Below are 19316 nucleotides of genomic sequence, written 5' to 3' on the forward strand. Positions count from 1 at the left end.
GAATACTGATTGGCTGACAGCCGTGTTATATCAGACCGTATACCACGGGTATGACAAAACATTTATTTTTTACTTTTCTAATTACGTTGGTAACCAGTTTATAATAGCAATAAGGCATCTCTGGGGTTTGTGTTATATGGCCAATATTGCTTAAAATATACCGGGTATTATAAAACAATATATATTAAAATATACATCCGTTGTACACTGTGTGGTTGTGTCTGCAGGTGTTGGTGACAGACAGGAACCCAGGGATAGAATATGAGTATTGGCTCCCTCCAGACCGCTACGCTCTGTTCCATGGCAGGAGGAGTCAGCTACGCCAGCCTCACCACACTGCTAGCTACATCCCCTGGGATCACCCCACCACTACTACTACCACTACTACTAGACCTCCCCCTGTCACCACAAGACCCTACTGGGGTAAGACCGCTGACCATTGTTGAAGGGGTAGTTCAACCAAATTAAAATAACATTTTTTTTCCTTACCTTGTAAGAAGTCTAAGGACAAAATGCAATCCAGGTTGTGGGTTTGTTTACCTAGGCACTGTCACCAACCGCTAGCTAGCATTTTCTAAGCAAAAGCCAATGGACGTCAATGTACCCATTATTAACATGTGTTAAATTTCATGTCCAAAATGTCCATTTAATGTGATGTATACATTTACATGGGAAAACCTGCCCCTGGTTTCACTCATCCTCTGTTTGTGTGACTGAAATGTAATACATGATGGATGGATGGATGGATGGATGGATGGACGGAAGATGGATGGATGGATACGGAAGATGGATGGATGGATGGATAGAAATGGAAGACGGATGGATGGATGAATACGGAAGATGGATGGATATGGATGATGGATGGATACGGATGATGGAAGGATGGATACGGATGATGGATGGATAGATGGATGGATATGGATGGATGGATACGGATGATGGATAGATGAATACGGATGATGGAAGGATGAATACGGAAGATGGATGGATGGATGGATGGATACGGAAGATGGATGGATGATACTGAAAATGGATGGATGGATGGATGGATGAATACGGAAGATGGATGGATATGGATGATTGATGGATGGATGGATGGATACGGATGATGGAAGGATGGATACGGATGATGGATAGATGGATGGATATGGATGATGGATGGATGGATACGGATGATGGATAGATGAATACGGATGATGGAAGGATGAATACGGAAGATGGATGGATGAATGGATGGATGGATGGATACGGAAGATGGATGGATGATACTGAAAATGGATGGATGGATGGATGAATACGGAAGATGGATGGATATGGATGATTGATGGATGGATACGGATGGATACGGATGATGGAAGGATGGATACGGAAGATAGATGGACACGAAAGATGGATAGATAGATGGATCTAAACATTGCTGCAAGGGGTATAAAAAAATCTGCACATTACGACAAGCTCTACAAGTAAAATTAATAAATAAATGTTTGTGTTTTTAATATTTTCAGATCTGACTGCCTCCGGTACAGCAGAGGTACTGCCAGATCTCAAAATAGTTTTTTTTACATTTAATTTTGTTTGAATGAATATCACTAACAACAAAGGTAACACATTTTGGCCAAGGGATCTGTGGTATAAGTTTTCGAAGGTGTAATACAACACAATGTAATATTATTAATCCACAAAGTATGTTCATAACCCTTGGCAACATGGGCCTTGCTAATGTGCAGCAAATGTCTTCTGGAATGTTTTATTACATCCATTTGTATAAGAGGGGAATTATTAACTGCAAACTCAATCATAGGTTTATAATCAGTGTTGTATTTCTATTCAATTGGCCCTGGTTGGAATGTAACCAACATTCAATAGTAATCATTATATTTGTCCTATATAACTACAAAAGTGGACTTTGATCCAAAACTGGATACACTGTTCTGACCTGCTATACTTTGATCTGTACCTGGCTGACAATAACTGATAAAGCCAAGGCATGACGTTTCTGGAGTGGAATGTCCCCCTCTTATCTTAGAAGTGTTTAGTGATAACGCTCCTGATCCCAAAACCCACCGCATATTCCATGCTGAGATAGTGGTGCTTGGTACAAAACCATAGTTTTGACTCATTTCTGTGTACTGCTCAACAAAGAAATGATCTAAGACTTTAGCATCCTTTAGAATTTAGTAAACAGGTTTGATAATTTAGTAATTTATCAAGTAATTTGGTGCAGGACATAATGGGAGTAGCCTAGCCCCTAGCATAGTGTTTTCTAACTGGTGGGTTGAGAAGTAGTCTAGCCCCTAGCATAGTGTTTTCTAACTGGTGGGTTGAGAAGTAGTCTAGCCCCTAGCATAGTGTTTTCTAACTGGTGGGTTGAGAAGTAGTCTAGCCCCTAGCATAGTGTTTTCTAACTGGTGGGTTGAGAAGTAGTCTAGCCCCTAGCATAGTGTTATCTAACTGGTGGGTTGAGAAGTAGTCTAGCCTCTAGCATAGTGTTTTCTAACTGGTGGGTTGAGAAGTAGTCTAGCCCCTAGCATAGTGTTTTCTAACTGGTGGGTTGAGAAGTAGTCTAGCCCCTAGCATAGTGTTTTCTAACTGGTGGGTTGAGAAGTAGTCTAGCCCCTAGCATAGTGTTTTCTAACTGGTGGGTTGAGAAGTAGTCTAGCCCCTAGCATAGTGTTTTCTAACTGGTGGGTTGAGAAGTAGTCTAGCCCCTAGCATAGTGTTTTCTAACTGGTGGGTTGAGAAGTAGTCTAGCCCCTAGCATAGTGTTTTCTAACTGGTGGGTTGAGAAGTAGTCTAGCCACTAGCATAGTGTTTTCTAACTGGTGGGTTGAGAAGTAGTCTAGCCCCTAGCATAGTGTTTTCTAACTGGTGGGTTGAGAAGTAGTCTAGCCCCTAGCATAGTGTTTTCTAACTGGTGGGTTGAGAAGTAGTCTAGCCCCTAGCATAGTGTTTTCTAACTGGTGGGTTGAGAAGTAGTCTAGCCCCTAGCATAGTGTTTTCTAACTGGTGGGTTGAGAAGTAGTCTAGCCCCTAGCATAGTGTTTTCTAACTGGTGGGTTGAGAAGTAGTCTAGCCCCTAGCATAGTGTTTTCTAACTGGTGGGTTGAGAAGTAGTGTTGCCCCTAGCATAGTGTTTTCTAACTGGTGGGTTTAGATCCACTAAAGGGTCACGCAGTCAGTTCCTTTTGAGTCGTGGCTAAAGACTGGGTTAGGTCTAGAAACATGGTCTTATTTACCTTGTGGATCACAGGGAGCATTGAAATCCTGTGGGGGAGTCAAGACGAACAAAAGCGATTGCTTTTTAGCATTTTGGAGCAGAAATCAATGATCTAAGACTATGTTTGCTCATGTCGTATCATAGTGATTTGATGCTGGACAGAAAGTCACTCTTTAGTGATTCTGTCACGCCTCTTCCCTCTCTCTGGCGCTCCAAGGGCGCCAGGCTGCCCCTCATTACACACACCTGTGACCATCATTACACGCATCAGCACTTCGATTGGACTCACCTGGACTCCTTCACTTTGTTGATTGCCCCCTCTCTATCTGTCTGTTCCTCCGTTGCATCCCCGTGTCAGCATTAATGTTGTTTTGTTTCCCCTGTCCAGACCCTGTTTGTGTGTTTTGTTTCCTGTCTATTTCATTAAATCATTTACATTTAAGTCATTTAGCAGACGCTCTTATCCAGAGCGACTTACAAATTGGTGCATTCACCTTATGACATCCAGTGGAACAGTAGTGCATCTAAATCTTTTAAGGGGGTGAGAGGGATTACTTTATCCTATCCTAGGTATTCCTTAAAGAGGTGGGGTTTCAGGTGTCTCCGGAAGGTGGTGATTGACTCCGCTGTCCTGGCGTCGTGAGGGAGTTTGTTCCACCATTGGGGGGCCAGAGCAGCGAACAGTTTTGACTGGGCTGAGCGGGAACTGTACTTCCTCAGTGGTAGGGAGGCGAGCAGGCCAGAGGTGGATGAACGCAGTGCCCTTGTTTGGGTGTAGGGCCTGATCAGAGCCTGGAGGTACTGAGGTGCCGTTCCCCTCACAGCTCCGTAGGCAAGCACCATGGTCTTGTAGCGGATGCGAGCTTCAACTGGAAGCCAGTGGAGAGAGCGGAGGAGCGGGGTGACGTGAGAGAACTTGGGAAGGTTGAACACCAGACGGGCTGCGGCGTTCTGGATGAGTTGTAGGGGTTTAATGGCACAGGCAGGGAGCCCAGCCAACAGCGAGTTGCAGTAATCCAGACAGGAGATGACAAGTGCCTGGATTAGGACCTGCGCCGCTTCCTGTGTGAGGCAGGGTCGTACTCTGCGGATGTTGTAGAGCATGAACCTACAGGAACTTTTTCCTTGATGTTCAGATAACAGGGTGTTGTCCAGGATCACGCTTCTCTGATGGGGTTCTTAGCGCTCTGGGAGGAGGACACAATGGAGTTGTCAACCGTGATGGCGAGATCATGGAAAAATTAGTCCTTCCCGGGAGGAAGAGCAGCAAATAACCGTTTGCCAGGTTCTTTAGCAGAAAAAGGTGGTGATCAAATATCCACACTGATATGTCTAAAGACATGCAAATAACCCTCTCTGAGTTCCTGGTCATCAGAAAAAAAGGAAATAAATTAATTGTGTGTCTGGGTTCTTCATAGCAAAAAGAGACCATGGAACATGAGGTTCTGACAGAGCCAAGTGACTTGGTGTATACAGATAAAAGGAGAGGGCCAGAACAGAATCTCTCTGGGGGACACCAGTGGTGAGAGCACTGTGGAAGTTCTTGTGCCACCTGGTAAGCGACCTGTCAGGTTCCAGTAGGCGTGGGACACGCTGTTTGATGCCCAACTCAGAGGGTGGAAGGAGGATCTGATGGTTCACAGTGAAAACCTAGACAAAGGAGAGAAGCAGGTTGAGAAACTGTTGAATGACTAAACCTGACTGAGGATGATACAGCACCTACACAGCACAATACATTTCACTACCAGTATGGTTGTAAAGATGGATTTTATCCCAGTAGATTTTATTAGAGTTTTGTTTATGCTCAGAATGACTCATTCAAGAAAGAAAAGGATACTGGTCTGTGTTGTTCATCAGTGGAACTGTGGGCCTGCATCTGGCTTTTGAGAAGGGGTGAATATCAGGTTCCATTGAAGACGGAAGGGACAGCCAGCGGTCAGGGACTGAGTTGATGTTCATCTGTCAATCTTGAAGGTCTCATCGGGGTCTGGAGAAGAGAGGAGGGGATAGGGTCAAGCGGGCAGGTTGTTGGGCGTGCTGGCCAAAAGACTGTGGACATTTCATCTGGAGTTTTTTGAGTTTGGGGAGAAAGAGGTCAGTTTGGGTAGGGCAGTGCATGAGCAGAACCAGACTGTTGGTTTGACTTAGCAAACGAGGATCGGATGTCACACCTTCTGTTCAAAATGGTTGCCAACTCAAACTGAAAGAGCTTCCTAGGAGGCAGATGCTTGGGAATAAAAATGAGCAGTTGAAGAGGAAAATGCTGTGTCTTGCACGTTCGTGCTCTCATCCAGTGCTAATGAAAAAAGTCAAATTCTTTCGTCTTCTGCTGCAGCTGGGCATATACATTACTCCCGATTTCTTCAACGCGTCTGGTGATTGTACTGCCGACAGACTTACGGCATTAAATGCATCTTTCTTCTCGGGACACACCTCCTCCGTGAGCAGCATCCATAGCATTTCTTAACAAACCTCCGTCTGGAGGATAGGGGACATAGAGAGTCAAAGGATGCAGAAAGGGAGGAGAGGAGGGTTGAGGAGGCAGAATCAGGAGATGGTTGGAGAAGGTTTGAGCAGAGGGAAGAGATGATGGATGATAAGTCCACTTTTTAGCTTTGAGAGTTTGTCTGGTTGGGACGGGCCTTGCAAGCATCCGAGTAGGGGCAGTGTCTGTTGGATGAGAGCGAGAGGGAAAAGGATCAAGGTAGTGGTCGGAGACTTGGAGAGTTGTATTCTTTGGAAGAACAGCATCTAGTAAAGATGAGACAAACAGCCTTTCCTGCCTTTGCATTGAAGGAGTGGAAAAAAGGCAGAGAGGAATGAGTGGTAGACGTGGGGAGTCCACTGGGGAGGTTAAAGTCGCCCAGAACAGGTTAAATACCCTGGGAACCTGAATCAATAAATGATAAACCTTGTTAAGCCATTAAGGGCTGGTAACTGTGACAGCATGGAATTCAAAGGAGGCGATTTTTCAGATGGGTAAAGAAAGAGAGAATGACCACTTGGGAGAGATGAGGATCTCTGGTATTGTTGACCAGAAGCTCTCGGGCGAGAACACGTGCAGACGAAGAGAGAGCAGTAGGAGTAGCAGTGTTGTCTGTGGTGATCCATGTGTTGTAGTGCCATGAACCTAGGGACTGAACGGGAGGCATTGGCTGAGATGAACTCTGCCTTGTTGGCCAGGATCACGCAGTTCCAGAGCTACCGGAGACCTGGAACTGTCAACCGTGGGCGAGATCATGGAACTGGGACCACCCCGATTAGGAGGAAGAGCAGCTCCGTCTTGCCGATGGTCTGTGCAGAGGTGGTGATCCGTCAGACACACTGTCTGCCAGACATGCAGAGAGGCTACGCTAATGCAAAGGAGCTGGTCAAGAAGGGGGAAAGGAGACAGACAAGTGAAGATTAATTGTGTGTCGTCTGCATAGCAATGAATCTTATTGACTAAAATGATTAATATGACAGAGCCAGTGACTGCTGAAGTAGGCTAGAATAGGCAGAGGCCTTGAACAGAGCCCTATGGGGACACTGGCAGTGGTGGTGACACTACACTAATCAAGTCGTGGTGAGGTAATAGACTGTCTGCTATTCGCCACCTGGCTAGCTAGCAGTGTTGATTAGGTTGCGTTAAAAGAACGACAAAGCATGGGCTAGCTAACCTAGGAAATGCCCTAGACTACGGAATTATCTTTGATAGGAGGATCTGATGGTTCTAGCTACGATCAAACAAATCAACCCGTTGTACTGTAATGAAATTAAATGAAAAATGTGATACAGAGGAGCGAGTTAGCTTGTTGAGTGCGGAAGTTCTGTCCGTGATACGTTGGCTAGCTGTTGGCTGAATGTTGGCTAGTCTTGAAACCTGACTGATTTGGAAATCAAGATAATCATTCTGAAAACTACAGAGCTGGCTAAACTACACGTTCAATTATCTTGGAGAAGAAAGAAAGATGACGTCTGTAGTTGTTGACATCGGAGGGATCGACTAATCAGGTTTTTCAGTTGAGTGCAACTCTTGTGCTGCTCTCTTGAAGACGGTGGACTAGGGTGGACGTTAGCTAGGCGGTCAGGGATGAGTTGATGACTGCGTGAGGTAAGGAGAAGGTCACGGAAATGGTCTGGATGATACAAAGAGGGGATAGGGCTCTAAGAAGAAATTGCAGGTTTTGGGAAATCAAACCGTTGTACTATAATGAAATGTAATGAAATGTCATCTGGAACACGTTTTGTATCGAGTGAGAAATGCCTCTTGCATGTGAAGGTCTTTTTTTTTTTTGTCACACTGTGTGATGTGCTGTCATCTACTTATACAGTGTCCTTACAGATTCTACCTAAAGAATGCCTTGGAAAGATCCCTAAATCCTGATTCAAGATACACATATGCTTCTCCATCGTTTGCAAAAATGGATGATTAATGCAAATTTAAAGGAATAGTTCAGAAATTGTACATATTTAGACATTTTTTCCCTCATCTCTTAAATGGATTGTGGTCCTCAATGAATTGTTTTTTAATGATTAAAAATTATTTGGGCATGACATTTAAAACGTGCTTAACTGGGGAGATTTACTGACATGGTGCTTTGGTAAAAAAAATGCTCATGTTAACATTTTGTTGGCAGTGGCTAGTTTAACAAAAACAAAGTGTGGATTGCAGTCACTCCTTTTCCATAGACTGCTTTTAAGGTAAGAAAACAAACATCTAATAAATAAGTAAACTATCCCTTAAAGTTCCGTTTGAGTTTATGTCTTGGACCCAGGTCCTTTTCTTGGTCAGGTCATGAAAACTCCTGGCCCTAACTCCAAAGGCATGTTGATACTCAATAATGTAACTCACCTTTTCCCGCACTGTCCCTCAGCTCCTCCAGGTGGCTGGCCCATCAAGTCCCCTCGCCACCCAGCTCGACAACCCCCTCACCAGCCCCATCGCCCACCTGTCCTTCCCCGCCTGGAGAGGGATGAGACCAGGAGGAACCGACTACCCCAACCACCCCGAGGAGGTTTGCTCCACCTCACCTCAATCTCTCCCTCACCTAAATCTTTAACCCCTATCTCACCCCCACTCCCCTAAACCTCAACTCTCGCCTTGCTAAAATGCTACAATCCTCTCTCCTCTGCCTCCCCCCTCTACCCTACTCTTTCCTTTAATCTATCCTACTCTACTTTTCCTTTAATCTATCCTACTCTTCCTTTAATCTATCCTACTCTACCCTTCCTCTAATCTGTCCTACTCTCTAATCTACTCTTCCTTTAATGTCCTACTCTCTACTCTACTCTTCCTTTCATCTAGCCTACATTCTACTCTTCTTTTAATGTGTCCTAATCTCTACTCTACTCTTCCTTCATCTGTCCTAATCTCTACTCTACTCTTTAATCTGTTCTCTACTCTACTCTTTCCTTTAATCTGTCCTGCTCTCTACTCTTTCCTTTAATCTATCCCGCTCTCTACTCTTCCTTTTAATCTGTCCTATGCTCTTCTCTTTCCTTTAATCTATCCTACTCTCTACTATCCTTAAGTCCCCCACTCACTCTCAGAAACACATCTGTGCCATCCTAACCATTGTGCAATACCCTGATATAAAAAACAATCTGTGCTCAAATCAACTCACCGCTTCTCTTTCTACTCCCGTAGGGCATTGTGGGAAATGTAGGCGGGCCCGCGGTCGAGGGGAGCGCCAGAGGCAGTACTGCCAGAAAGACTTCGGTAAGTCTGAACTTTTGAATACCTAAAGTTAGCGGTTCAAACACCCTTGTGTGCTTTAAATTCACATGACCCAGTTTACAGCTGGGTTTGAGTTTACAACATCAGGTGATAGTGGTGCAAGTTGACATCTCACTTGAATAGTTTTTTAAAGTAAGGAACGAATGTAATTCGGTGAAACTTAAACAGACATTTTAAATCAGTTGAAAAATCGCAGCATGGAAAAACCAGCATGGCACAACAAACCTTATTATAAGACATTGTAAGGGCGCATACATGCTTGTAAGTTATAACAAGTTTTAATGCATTATACCTGTTGGCTTTATGTAAAGTGTTAGCATAATGTCTTTCATTGGTTGTCAGTGTTCCGTGCCAAAGTCATGAGCAAGCTGTACCGGGGTGAGGAGACGCGCTACGATGTCCAGATCATCCACACCTACCACAATCGCTTCCGCCTGGAGCACCGCGAGTTCCTGTGGGTGCCCAACGTGTGTGACTGCCCCCCTCTGGAGGAAGGGCGCCAGTACGTACTGATGGTGCGTCGCCACATTAACAACGAGCAGACGTTGAACCGGATACTGATGGAGGAGGACAGCTACGCAATACCCTATAAACCTAGAGAGGACGCTCTGTTGCGCCCCCTGGAGGATCTGTGTAGTAACAGAGGGCCCAGGCCACCTGCGGAACTGAGAGGCGGCTATGCCTAGACATAGAGATGTACAGTATACACGTGCACACCTAGATGCACACATACTTTGACTGTCATGACTCCTTAACACTCCTCAAGACTGAGCACTTCTGATGGTGAATCAGACAAACAATGGGGCTGCATGTGTGTGTCTGTGTGTGACATTAAAATCCCATACACCCCTACGCAACAACTTCCTGCCTCTGGCCCTTCAAAATACACACAGAGAGCAACAGAACCACTAGAATTCCAAAATGGGGGAACTGAAAATGGTGGAGGCAAACACTAGTTGAACTCTGGGAAGAGACTATACTCAGGGTGACCCAGTAGATCTGCCAGTCAGCGTGATAAGAAGGCAAAGCCCTCAAAGAGCAATGCAAAAGCTGACCAGCTCACAAAGTATAGCACTTTAGGTGGACGTTATCACCCACCTTTAAAACTTACCAAAGAGAAGAATATATCCACTTCAATGGCCAAGAATTTGTGTTTTGTTTTGTTCCCTTTGCTAACTAGATAACTGACTATAACTATCTGCCTGGGTTACTAACAGGCAGTGTTGGGGAATCTACTCTGAAAATATAGTTTATAGCTTGTATCAATTACTTCACACTGGAAGAGGTTAAGCTACACTTCGTTCTAGATTCAATCAGATCAAGCGTTAACCGGCGATAGCAGACACCTGCATAGCTGATGTTTTGACAGTGCCGGAGATGTAACTGTGTTGGAGCTGTCAAATTGGTGAAGAGCTACTCTTCATCATTGTCACTCAAGTTAGATATTCAGAATGACAAAGTGTAGGCTATATAGAAATAATGAATAAATAAATAAATGAATATCATTAGCCTAAAGAAAATAATGAGGATTTCTATCAGCTGAATCGAGGTGTAGATCACATCTCACATTCCGTGTTTCGAACTTGTAAATAAGGCTTGCATGAGATTTCTCTTAATGCGACTCCGTGCAGCCAATAGCAATGTCCGCTTCAGGTATAATGCCAGGATCTGCTCTAACGCAGTTCCACCTCCTACACTGCCTGAACAACTGCTATGCGGATGTCGGCTAAAGCGGATCTGATTGAATAGAGCCATTACGCTACCCTAAAGAAAAATATAGTTGACTTTAATAGTTACTTTGAAAAGTAGTTCACTACATCCAAACTACTTTGTAAAAAACTATCATATCTAAATCTGAAATGTCATCGACTACACAGTTAAGAAAAATGACTGCCAGAACACATCACTCTGGAGTCAGATGTTAACAGTGTAGTGAGGTCTGTGTGACAGCCAGAGTGAGTGCTTTGGCTTAGCCCAGTGGCCAGGGAGAGAGAAAACAATAGGGGGTAGTTGAATAAATGTAGTGGGCAGTTCCAGTAGATAGCTACATGGCTAAAACAAGTCATTAACTACCAAAGACACTACAAAGATTTGAATGTAGTTACTACAAAATATAGGTAAATTACTAACTGAATTAAATGTAGTGGAACTACTCCCCAGGACTGCTAACAGTTCAGTCACTCTATGTCAAAATAAATGTGACACTTTACTTTCTTCTCATACCTAAGATGTATAAAACTACATATTGTTCCATATTGTATTTATGTGGCAAAATAATATCTAGATCATAACATTTATATTTGTGTTTTGCTTCTAAAATATAGTATTTTTTTTAAAATCTATCAATGTATTTCTATCTATTGATGTATGTGTTTTGGGTAACAATTGACATTAATTTGCTCTTATACCTGTGTAGTAACCGTGTCATTTAATTACACTAGTAGCATTGTAGTTACATGTTATAGCACAGTACTTCATGAATTGCATTGTAATTGCGTAGTGATGGGGTTGAGTTTATTTCACTTATGTAGTAACAGAAACCGCTCAACTCTACTACTATTACTATGCATTTAAATCTACACTGACATAAGAGCAAGTTCATGTAAAGTGTTACTGTGTTTTGAATATTAAATCAATCAGGTTCCCTTAGTCTGTTTTGTTAGGGCTCCTATTGTCTAATTCACATGAATATTTACTTTTGTGAGAAACAAAAATATGGATTATTCAGTATTTTATATTGGTGTGGCACTGAGTAGCTACAAATATAAGAAAGATATTTAATTTGAATGACTGGTGAATTATGTGCAATCTATTCCTATACATGAACTATGCTGTAACAAGTTCTTTTTTATTATAAGGTTTTAACAATTTGCCAACACATTGCTTTCTTTAACACCACCGACACCACGTTTTACAAGGCGGGATGGTCTGTACTCATATGCATTTTTGTGTAGTTTGTATAGGTAGATTACCCCTAGAAACATCATTCAAACTTTAAAACCTGCTGAGTGCTTGCATACAACTTTTTGATAGTTTAAAAAGTATTTATTTTAAATGAAACTATTTTATTTCCCATCTTCATTCAATTCAATGGGATTTCTAAAGATCCCATTGTGACAATATCAACTTCCAGACTTCTAACATTCCATTCACTGCAACTTTTGACACAAATCAGCTGACCAGTTTCTCAACAAGTTAGACACGTTGGGCATTTGATATCTTCCTCTACTTCTCTGCTATTCAAATCTGGAATCAGAACAGAAGTATCTGCTGTTTGAGTTGAGTGGAGAAAATTAGCTGGCTAACTTCAGCTAACAGCTCTCTCATGTCTCTTCATTAAGTCGTTGCTATGGATACTCACACTCTCAGGGAAAGTAAAGCAGAGGGTGAAAAGGGTGGATGAAGAATTGTGAACAACAAGAAAGCAGCTACTACTCCAGAGGTGGCAGCCAAGGCAACAGCGTGTCGTCCTCCTCAGCACGGTGCTGTACATAGCCAACTATCAATGTGCTTAATATCTAACAAGCGAAGCAAGAGTAGGGAAAGAAGAAAGGCTGATGCACATTGACTTTTTATTTTTTGTACGTGAAACCTTTTCACATGCAACAACTGTAGTTTAGATATTTGAATTTGAATGAGCGTGTGTAGCCTATTCGGTTCAGTCAGAATGTGATTCGTATTATCCAGCAACTTTCTGAGTTGGAAAAGGAGTGTGTGTGTGTGTGCATATGTCTACACTTTGTGTAGCCATTAGCAATGATGGTAATAATAAACGTCTTCTGGTAGAGATAGAAAGGCTTTTCCCAAAATCCTTCTCAATTAAATGTTAACTACAAAGTAGCCTATAACCTGGCAGAATGATATGATTATTTGCATCAATCCAGTGGCCATTTGTTTTGCAAATTCTGCAATCATATGAGCGCCACAGAAACAACACTAACCAAACAACAGTCTCTTCCTGGTGCACAGTTGCATTAAAGGGTAACTACACCCAAAAATTGAAATTATTTTCTATTTTTCACAGACCTCAAAAGTGGTGCCCTAATGTGGTTCAAGCATTGTTGTGGAGTTGGAACATCCATTTTTGTTGTTATGTGTAAAAACAAATATTTTTAAAAGGTGTAATTTCTGAGAGCGAAAACCTGAAAAATACTAAAGGGAGAAAATGGAATTTGGGAAACTAATCGGAATCAGGACAAAAAATCTAATGATTTTATAGGGCCCAATGTGTGCTATGCTCAGTTAACTAGTGTGTCCCCTGGGGAAGTTCTCCCAGGGAAAGGGTTCCGCCTTTCTGGCCAATGGGTACCTCTTCCCACTGATACCCCTCCAGCCCAGAGAGGACTTCAACACTGCCTCATTGTCTTCTGTCTTTTATTGGTTTGAATATTCTGTGATTTTCTAGTAGCAGAGTGTGTAAAAGTGTAGTAGTCAGAGTGTAGTTATTTTTTTAACTGCCCTACAATCCAAAGTAATAAGGTTGATCTAGTAGTCTATCAAAGTAATCCGATCAATTACTTTACTACATTTAACTTTGACTATATTTAAATGCTTAGCTTAAGTAAAACGTTTTAAACTTCTTCCACTACCACAAAAATAGTCTTAAAGAGTTAAATCAAGTGCCACAATTGTTCTTGATTGAAAACGACCATCTCGTTAGGGGCACATTTTGAATTCTGTGAACTGTTAGTTAAACTGGGGTTATAGTTTTTTCCCAGCCGTGTCATGTGATTAGAGAACCGATCGCCATAACGCTTACCAAAAAAAGTGTCATTTCTGAGAGCGAAAACCTGAAAAATACAAAAGGGAAAAATGGAATTTGGGAAACTAATCAGAATCCAATGTGATTTTAGGGTTTGTTCGCTTACAAAAATATCACACTTTAATCAACAGAAGCTGTGTTTCATTACAAAATGTATTTACAAAAATAACTTCACACACCTGCTATCATAGTAACATGAAATGAGCTAAAAAAGGACCTAAATGCAGTATCGTACACAAAGGTTTTACAGAGTCAAATTATTGGTCATTAACTGTGGAGAAGTCTTCACAGAAACGTGGCTCTCGATCCTCAATGGTTCTTCTAAAACACGGGTGCATTAATTAGTGCACTCCGTAGCGAAGCATTTTGAAATGTAAATACCAAAACAAGCTTTCATATTGGAAAATTCCAGGTAGGTCTCTTCCCGTTTCGGCACATTTGTTTCCATTCTGTTCCTAGCAAATACACCCCAGATCACAGAGAGCCCCTTTAAACCAGACATGTCAGGGTCTTGTAGCTGGGGTTTCTTGTAAAACTTAACTGCCAAAACTATTTTACCACATTTTCCTTTCAAAAACCAATTTAGAAATGGATACACCACTCCCACGATGTTAAAAAGGCATTGCGAAATAAATAATTGGTATAAGAGTATTTGGTAACATTTTACTTAAAGCCGACAGATATAATGCATTGAAAGACTTGTCATGAACATCTATGAACCCCTTATAATGTGTTGTAAATCAACTCATAATGATCCTGACTATATAAGCCATTAGGTCCATTGGAAATTTGCTCAGCCAACATAAAGGCTCATACATGCTTATAACAAGTAATATAGCATTATACCTGTTGGCGAAAGTGTTAAGTAATATTTTATTTTATAATTCACATTAGCTCCACACCAGAGCGAACATATTCAAACAGTATGAACACACTAATGTGCAAAATCTTAATGTAAACCTTTAGAAATGGTGTGAAACGTTCAGGGAAACTTTCACCGAAACATTCAGGTAAACCTTCAGTTGTTGAAACCACTGAGAAAAATAATGATCCTACTGACAAATCTACCCCTGGTTGTAATTTAAAAAATGCTACACAGTCCTTACTATAAGAAATAAAATATTCAAAAAGAGTAAAAAGTCAGCCAACATTTCCCTACAGCTCCCGTCGTATGCGAGTCGAGAGCTCATCCTTTTTGTTCCCTTTTGGCAGTCTCAGCATAGTATTCCATAGTGGTTCTAGCCTGGTTAAACCAGACTGAATACTTCACTTACCGAGTGAAACAATAGTGAAATGTTGCGAAATCAGTTTGGATGGCAGGATGTAGTGATTCTGTATAGGGTCTTTGTTCCTGTTTCAGAGCACAGTCTGGTTAGTCCCGTGTTTGGAGGTTCAGGTGGTCTGTGTGAGGAACATCAGATTCAATCATTAATCCTCTGGTTAGTCTGTTAGTTTGTCCTTCTAGCTGGAGTGAGTCTCTGACCCATGACATCTCATCTCTGACCGCTGACATCTCAATATGGGAGACCGGTTGAGGGTGCAAGGGGACATCATCAAAACCACCCTCCACCTTCAGGGTACCACAGCGGGGGCAATTGTCCATCTTCTCCTGCTAGCTGTCCTATCCTGTTCTCCACCCCCAGAAGCCAGGCTCTGGCCCAAAGGTCACAGGTCAGACGCTCACACTGACGTGACTGGAGGAGTTGGCTGAGCGGCGTTTAATGCGGGAACGTCGCGGGCGGTGCGAGTCGGAGCCACAGTGGCAGAGTGGGCTCAGCAGCAGCCAGAGGTAGAGCACCACGCATGCCCAACACGACGACATCTTCACCCAGAACGTGGACCAGCTGCCGTGGGTGAACGTGGTCTCCAGCACCGCTGACTCATAGCTGGAGGTGGAGGAAGGAAAGGTGGGAGAGGAATTTTGATTAGCACAGAAATGGCACAATATAGCTGCTGTGTTACACCCAGGTAACGGATGAGGTGAGTCAACAAGAATCTTACCCACAATTAAGGGAACTAAAATGTTTTTTTTTACGCTGTACTGCGGTACATGTTTTTGTGGCAAACTATCGCTACATGATGCTATATGGTAGTGTTGCAACTTAAGTGCCCTCAACTGTATTTTAATGACTGTATGAAGTTTGGTTCTGCGTCGACATGGCAATTTCCCCCAAAAGAAGAGAGACGCTCCGCTTTGAATGGCTGAGCTGTTGATGCGCTCCGCCGAGTCAGTGCACATTTTTGTTGCTAGGTGACCCCAACCAAATGTTCTGTTTCCCTTTCTAGCTGGAGGCTAGCTAGCTGTATCACTAATCTCAGTTAAAACCCCCAAAGATTTAATCAACATTCACCAGCAATGATTCAACATCAGCAGCAAGTGAACTAGTTAGATGCAGTCCTCTAGCTACCTAGTTAGCAATGCATCGCTAACTAGCTATGCCGAAAATGTTTAACTCATCCCAGCTACTAGTACTAAATGAATAGCTAGTTAGTTGTAGACATTTACTGACAAACTGATATTGTTACCCTCAGGTGTTTGGGATGCGGTGTGAAACGCTTTGCTTTGGAAAAGCAGTGTGCCAAATGCGCTAGCGCGTTGAAAGCTATCATGACTGTTTATGATATCTGTTATATTATGACAGGGTTATATTATGACAGGGTTATGTAGCCCTTATGATTGAGCAATCAAGTAAAGCGTCTTCATTTTCATGTAACGCCAACATTGAGACAACGTTGTGTTGTGGTTGTGTGTTTGCTGGGGTGCCCAATGCCCAGTGAGTGAGATATTGACCTGAACCAGTTGGTTAGGGTCATCATGACGTAGAGCGAGGCCAGGAAGAAGACAAAGTGGAAGAAGAAGTAGCTGTAAGCCACTCTCTGGTTCTCGTTGTGAATCACCTTCTGGCAGCCCTTGATTTCTTCGTCAATCACAAACTCCACCTCTGGAAACACCACAGACCGAACATATAAAGTCAATCACCTGAGGGTGATAAAGAGTCGTGCTGCTCTCGACAATACCATAGCAGCATATAGAAAACATGCCATTTATCTTTCACAATCATTTTATTTTCCCAGAAGGTGTAAGAATAGTGCTAAATCATATTGATTTATTTGAATGTCATAACACCAGTCTCAGTATAGGCTAGCCGCTAGTCTGTACATAAATTATTTAGACATACTTTCTATTCTGCAGCCTTAATACTGGCATCTTTATAATATGGAGAAGAATCCAGATTAAGATAACTACGTAACTATATATTTTATGGGTACCTACATAAGGACTTCATTACATAAACATTCATTAGCACTACATTAACATTCATGCTTATGTCAACAACCGCAACTTTAAAGGAAGTTTTTCGCCAACATAAATGTACTGCTTATTTTTGTTTTATGTATGTTTCATGAATGTGTTCCGAAGTCCTTATTCAGGTACCCTTCAAATAAAGTGTTGCTGAGAATTTATTGACATGTAGGCTACCAACCTTCCTCTTTGTCAGGGCAGCAGAAGCAGCATGTGGCTTTCTAGGAAAACGGAGAGAGAGAGAGAGATTCCAGGAGTTGTATCAAACTGCTAGAGGTAAGCAGAGCTCAGGATGCCCATACATTCTCCACACATGTATGGAGCGTGGAAACATGCCGCTCACACATCACAAATTAATACCAAGATCAGTGAAGGCTGTTGAGGGGGGACGGCTCATAATAATGTCCGGAACGGAGCGAATGGAATGGCATCGTATTTGATACCATTCCATCTATTCCACTCCAACTATTACTACGAGCCCATCCTCCCCAATTAAAGTGCCATGAACCCACTGAGAACAAGATGTATGCAGAGCCACAGGAACACAGAGTTGATCCTCCATTATCCATGTTGGCAGTGAATGATCCTCGACAGTAATATTTTTATATGAATTCGTACTTTACCTGGAACTCATAGCGGTAAACTTTGATCATCCAGAAAGGGCCAAAAACCTCTGCTAGGTAGGATGCTTCGTTACTGAAAATATAGCATTGTTTGAATAAGCAACTGAAGTCAACTAATATTAGGACAAGCAATGTCTTTTTTTCAAACAGAAACAAAAAATAACCTCAAAATTGCATCTCCATTTGTTACATAGAATGTTAGTAAGTAATTAGCCTAAATAAGTCAATAAGTAAAGTACTTAGGTCTCTATTCAGTCTGTATCGATGAAGTGTTACAGATTGCGCAATATAAATGTAAAGGTATTTTGCGATTGAGCCAACACATGCAGTGTTTACCGTGAATGTAGTCTCCACTAACGCAGGACAATTGTCTTTAAATTTCAATCACGCTGTAACGCTGATCTTCAGCGATTCGGATTGAATAGAGCTCTTATTGTTCGATCACTGTGTAGAGAGACTGTACATATGATTCAATGGGAAAACGTTTTGACATTCATTACACACTCCTCCAGTGACGTGCCACTCACCATGCGAAGAGCACACAGCAGTACATGATGGCAGCTCCTATAATGGCCACCGCGTTGGTCTCCTTATGGATACCATCCTGACCCACACTGGGGTAACATACTGTCATATTCACCCCCTGGTACACCACTGGGAAAACAGAGAGGGAGCAGAGCAAAGAAAGTTTCATCCTCTGTTTCCAGCTTTTCTTAACAGTAGTGTGGTTTTACTGAGGGAATAAAGAAAAGTGTGTTTCTCCCTGTCTGTATGACCCTATAGTAGTGTGTGGTTCTCCCTGTCTGTATGACCCTATAGTAGTGTGTGGTTCTCCCTGTCTGTATGACCCTATAGTAGTGTCTGGTTCTCCCTGTCTGTTTGACCCTATATTAGTGTGTGGTTCTCTATCAGCGGAGGCTCCTCAGAAGAGGAAGGAGAGGACCATCCTCCTCGGTGAAATTTCATAAAAATAAAAATAGTGAAACACTAAAAAAGATAGCTTTTGTCTTATGTGTATATTGACCTCATACAAAACCTAGAGGCACGTAGGGCCTCACCCCCTTCAATAGACCTGCATGGTCATTTTGACCACTTCCAGAGGACGACCTCCAACCAATCAACATTGATAAGTATGAACTGACATGTTGTCATCCAATCATAGGATTAGGATCAGATGAAACGAGTGTTGTATTGGGCTTGTGCCACAAAGCATTAGGGTGGGAATCTATGTGTTGAGGAGCTTGGTGACATTATTGGAGATTGAAAAGTCATATTTTTCAATTGAAATTAGTTTCTTCAAATTACAGGACACAGAGGAGGTAGATTGTTTTCTTGGTTTTAGAACATCATTTTTGTGTCCAGTTAGTGCAATTTATTTCAATTTTGTAAACTTTTTGATGAAGAACCCCTTTTAATTCGCTGTGGTACACGGAAAAGGTGCTAATTAAAACTGAGGGTCGACCTCTGCCTGAGATCAGTTTCACAAAGAAGGGTGAAAAGGTGAGGGTGTTCAATACTGATTAGTATCAAAAGTGGAGGTTGACGATTAATCGGAATGGCCGATTAATTAGGGCCGATTTCAAGTTCTCATAACAATCGGAGATCGGTCATTTTGGAAGCTGATTTTGCAGATTTTTTTTTTTTTTTAGACCTTTATTTAATCTTTATTTAACTAGGCAAGTCAGTTAAGA

The 19316-nt window shown here is 42.2% G+C and overlaps 2 protein-coding genes across 3 annotated transcripts in view; one reads left to right on the forward strand and one right to left on the reverse strand.

Annotated features, from left to right (window-relative positions):
• Positions 1-11812, forward strand: part of adamtsl5 (ADAMTS like 5) — a 69215-nt gene extending 57403 nt beyond the window's left edge. For both annotated transcript variants that reach the window (XM_065012178.1, XM_065012179.1), the window contains 4 exons: positions 228-423; positions 8074-8214; positions 8847-8918; positions 9279-11812. In XM_065012178.1, coding sequence (XP_064868250.1) covers positions 228-423; positions 8074-8214; positions 8847-8918; positions 9279-9622 — 753 coding nt within the window. In that variant the 3' untranslated portion in view covers positions 9623-11812. The remainder of the gene's footprint in view (positions 1-227; positions 424-8073; positions 8215-8846; positions 8919-9278) is intronic.
• A 257-nt stretch (positions 11813-12069) lies between these two features.
• serinc4 (serine incorporator 4) overlaps positions 12070-19316 on the reverse strand; it is a 51505-nt gene continuing 44258 nt past the window's right edge. Inside the window, exons 8-12 of the mRNA XM_065012180.1 lie at positions 18153-18279; positions 17626-17698; positions 17184-17223; positions 16490-16640; positions 12070-15584 (exon numbers count right to left, since the gene is read on the reverse strand). Of these exons, the coding sequence (XP_064868252.1) occupies positions 15371-15584; positions 16490-16640; positions 17184-17223; positions 17626-17698; positions 18153-18279 (605 nt within the window). The 3' untranslated portion in view covers positions 12070-15370. The remainder of the gene's footprint in view (positions 15585-16489; positions 16641-17183; positions 17224-17625; positions 17699-18152; positions 18280-19316) is intronic.

Source organism: Oncorhynchus nerka, linkage group LG27 (genome assembly GCF_034236695.1).
Source record: "Oncorhynchus nerka isolate Pitt River linkage group LG27, Oner_Uvic_2.0, whole genome shotgun sequence".
Classification (NCBI taxonomy): domain Eukaryota; kingdom Metazoa; phylum Chordata; class Actinopteri; order Salmoniformes; family Salmonidae; genus Oncorhynchus; species Oncorhynchus nerka.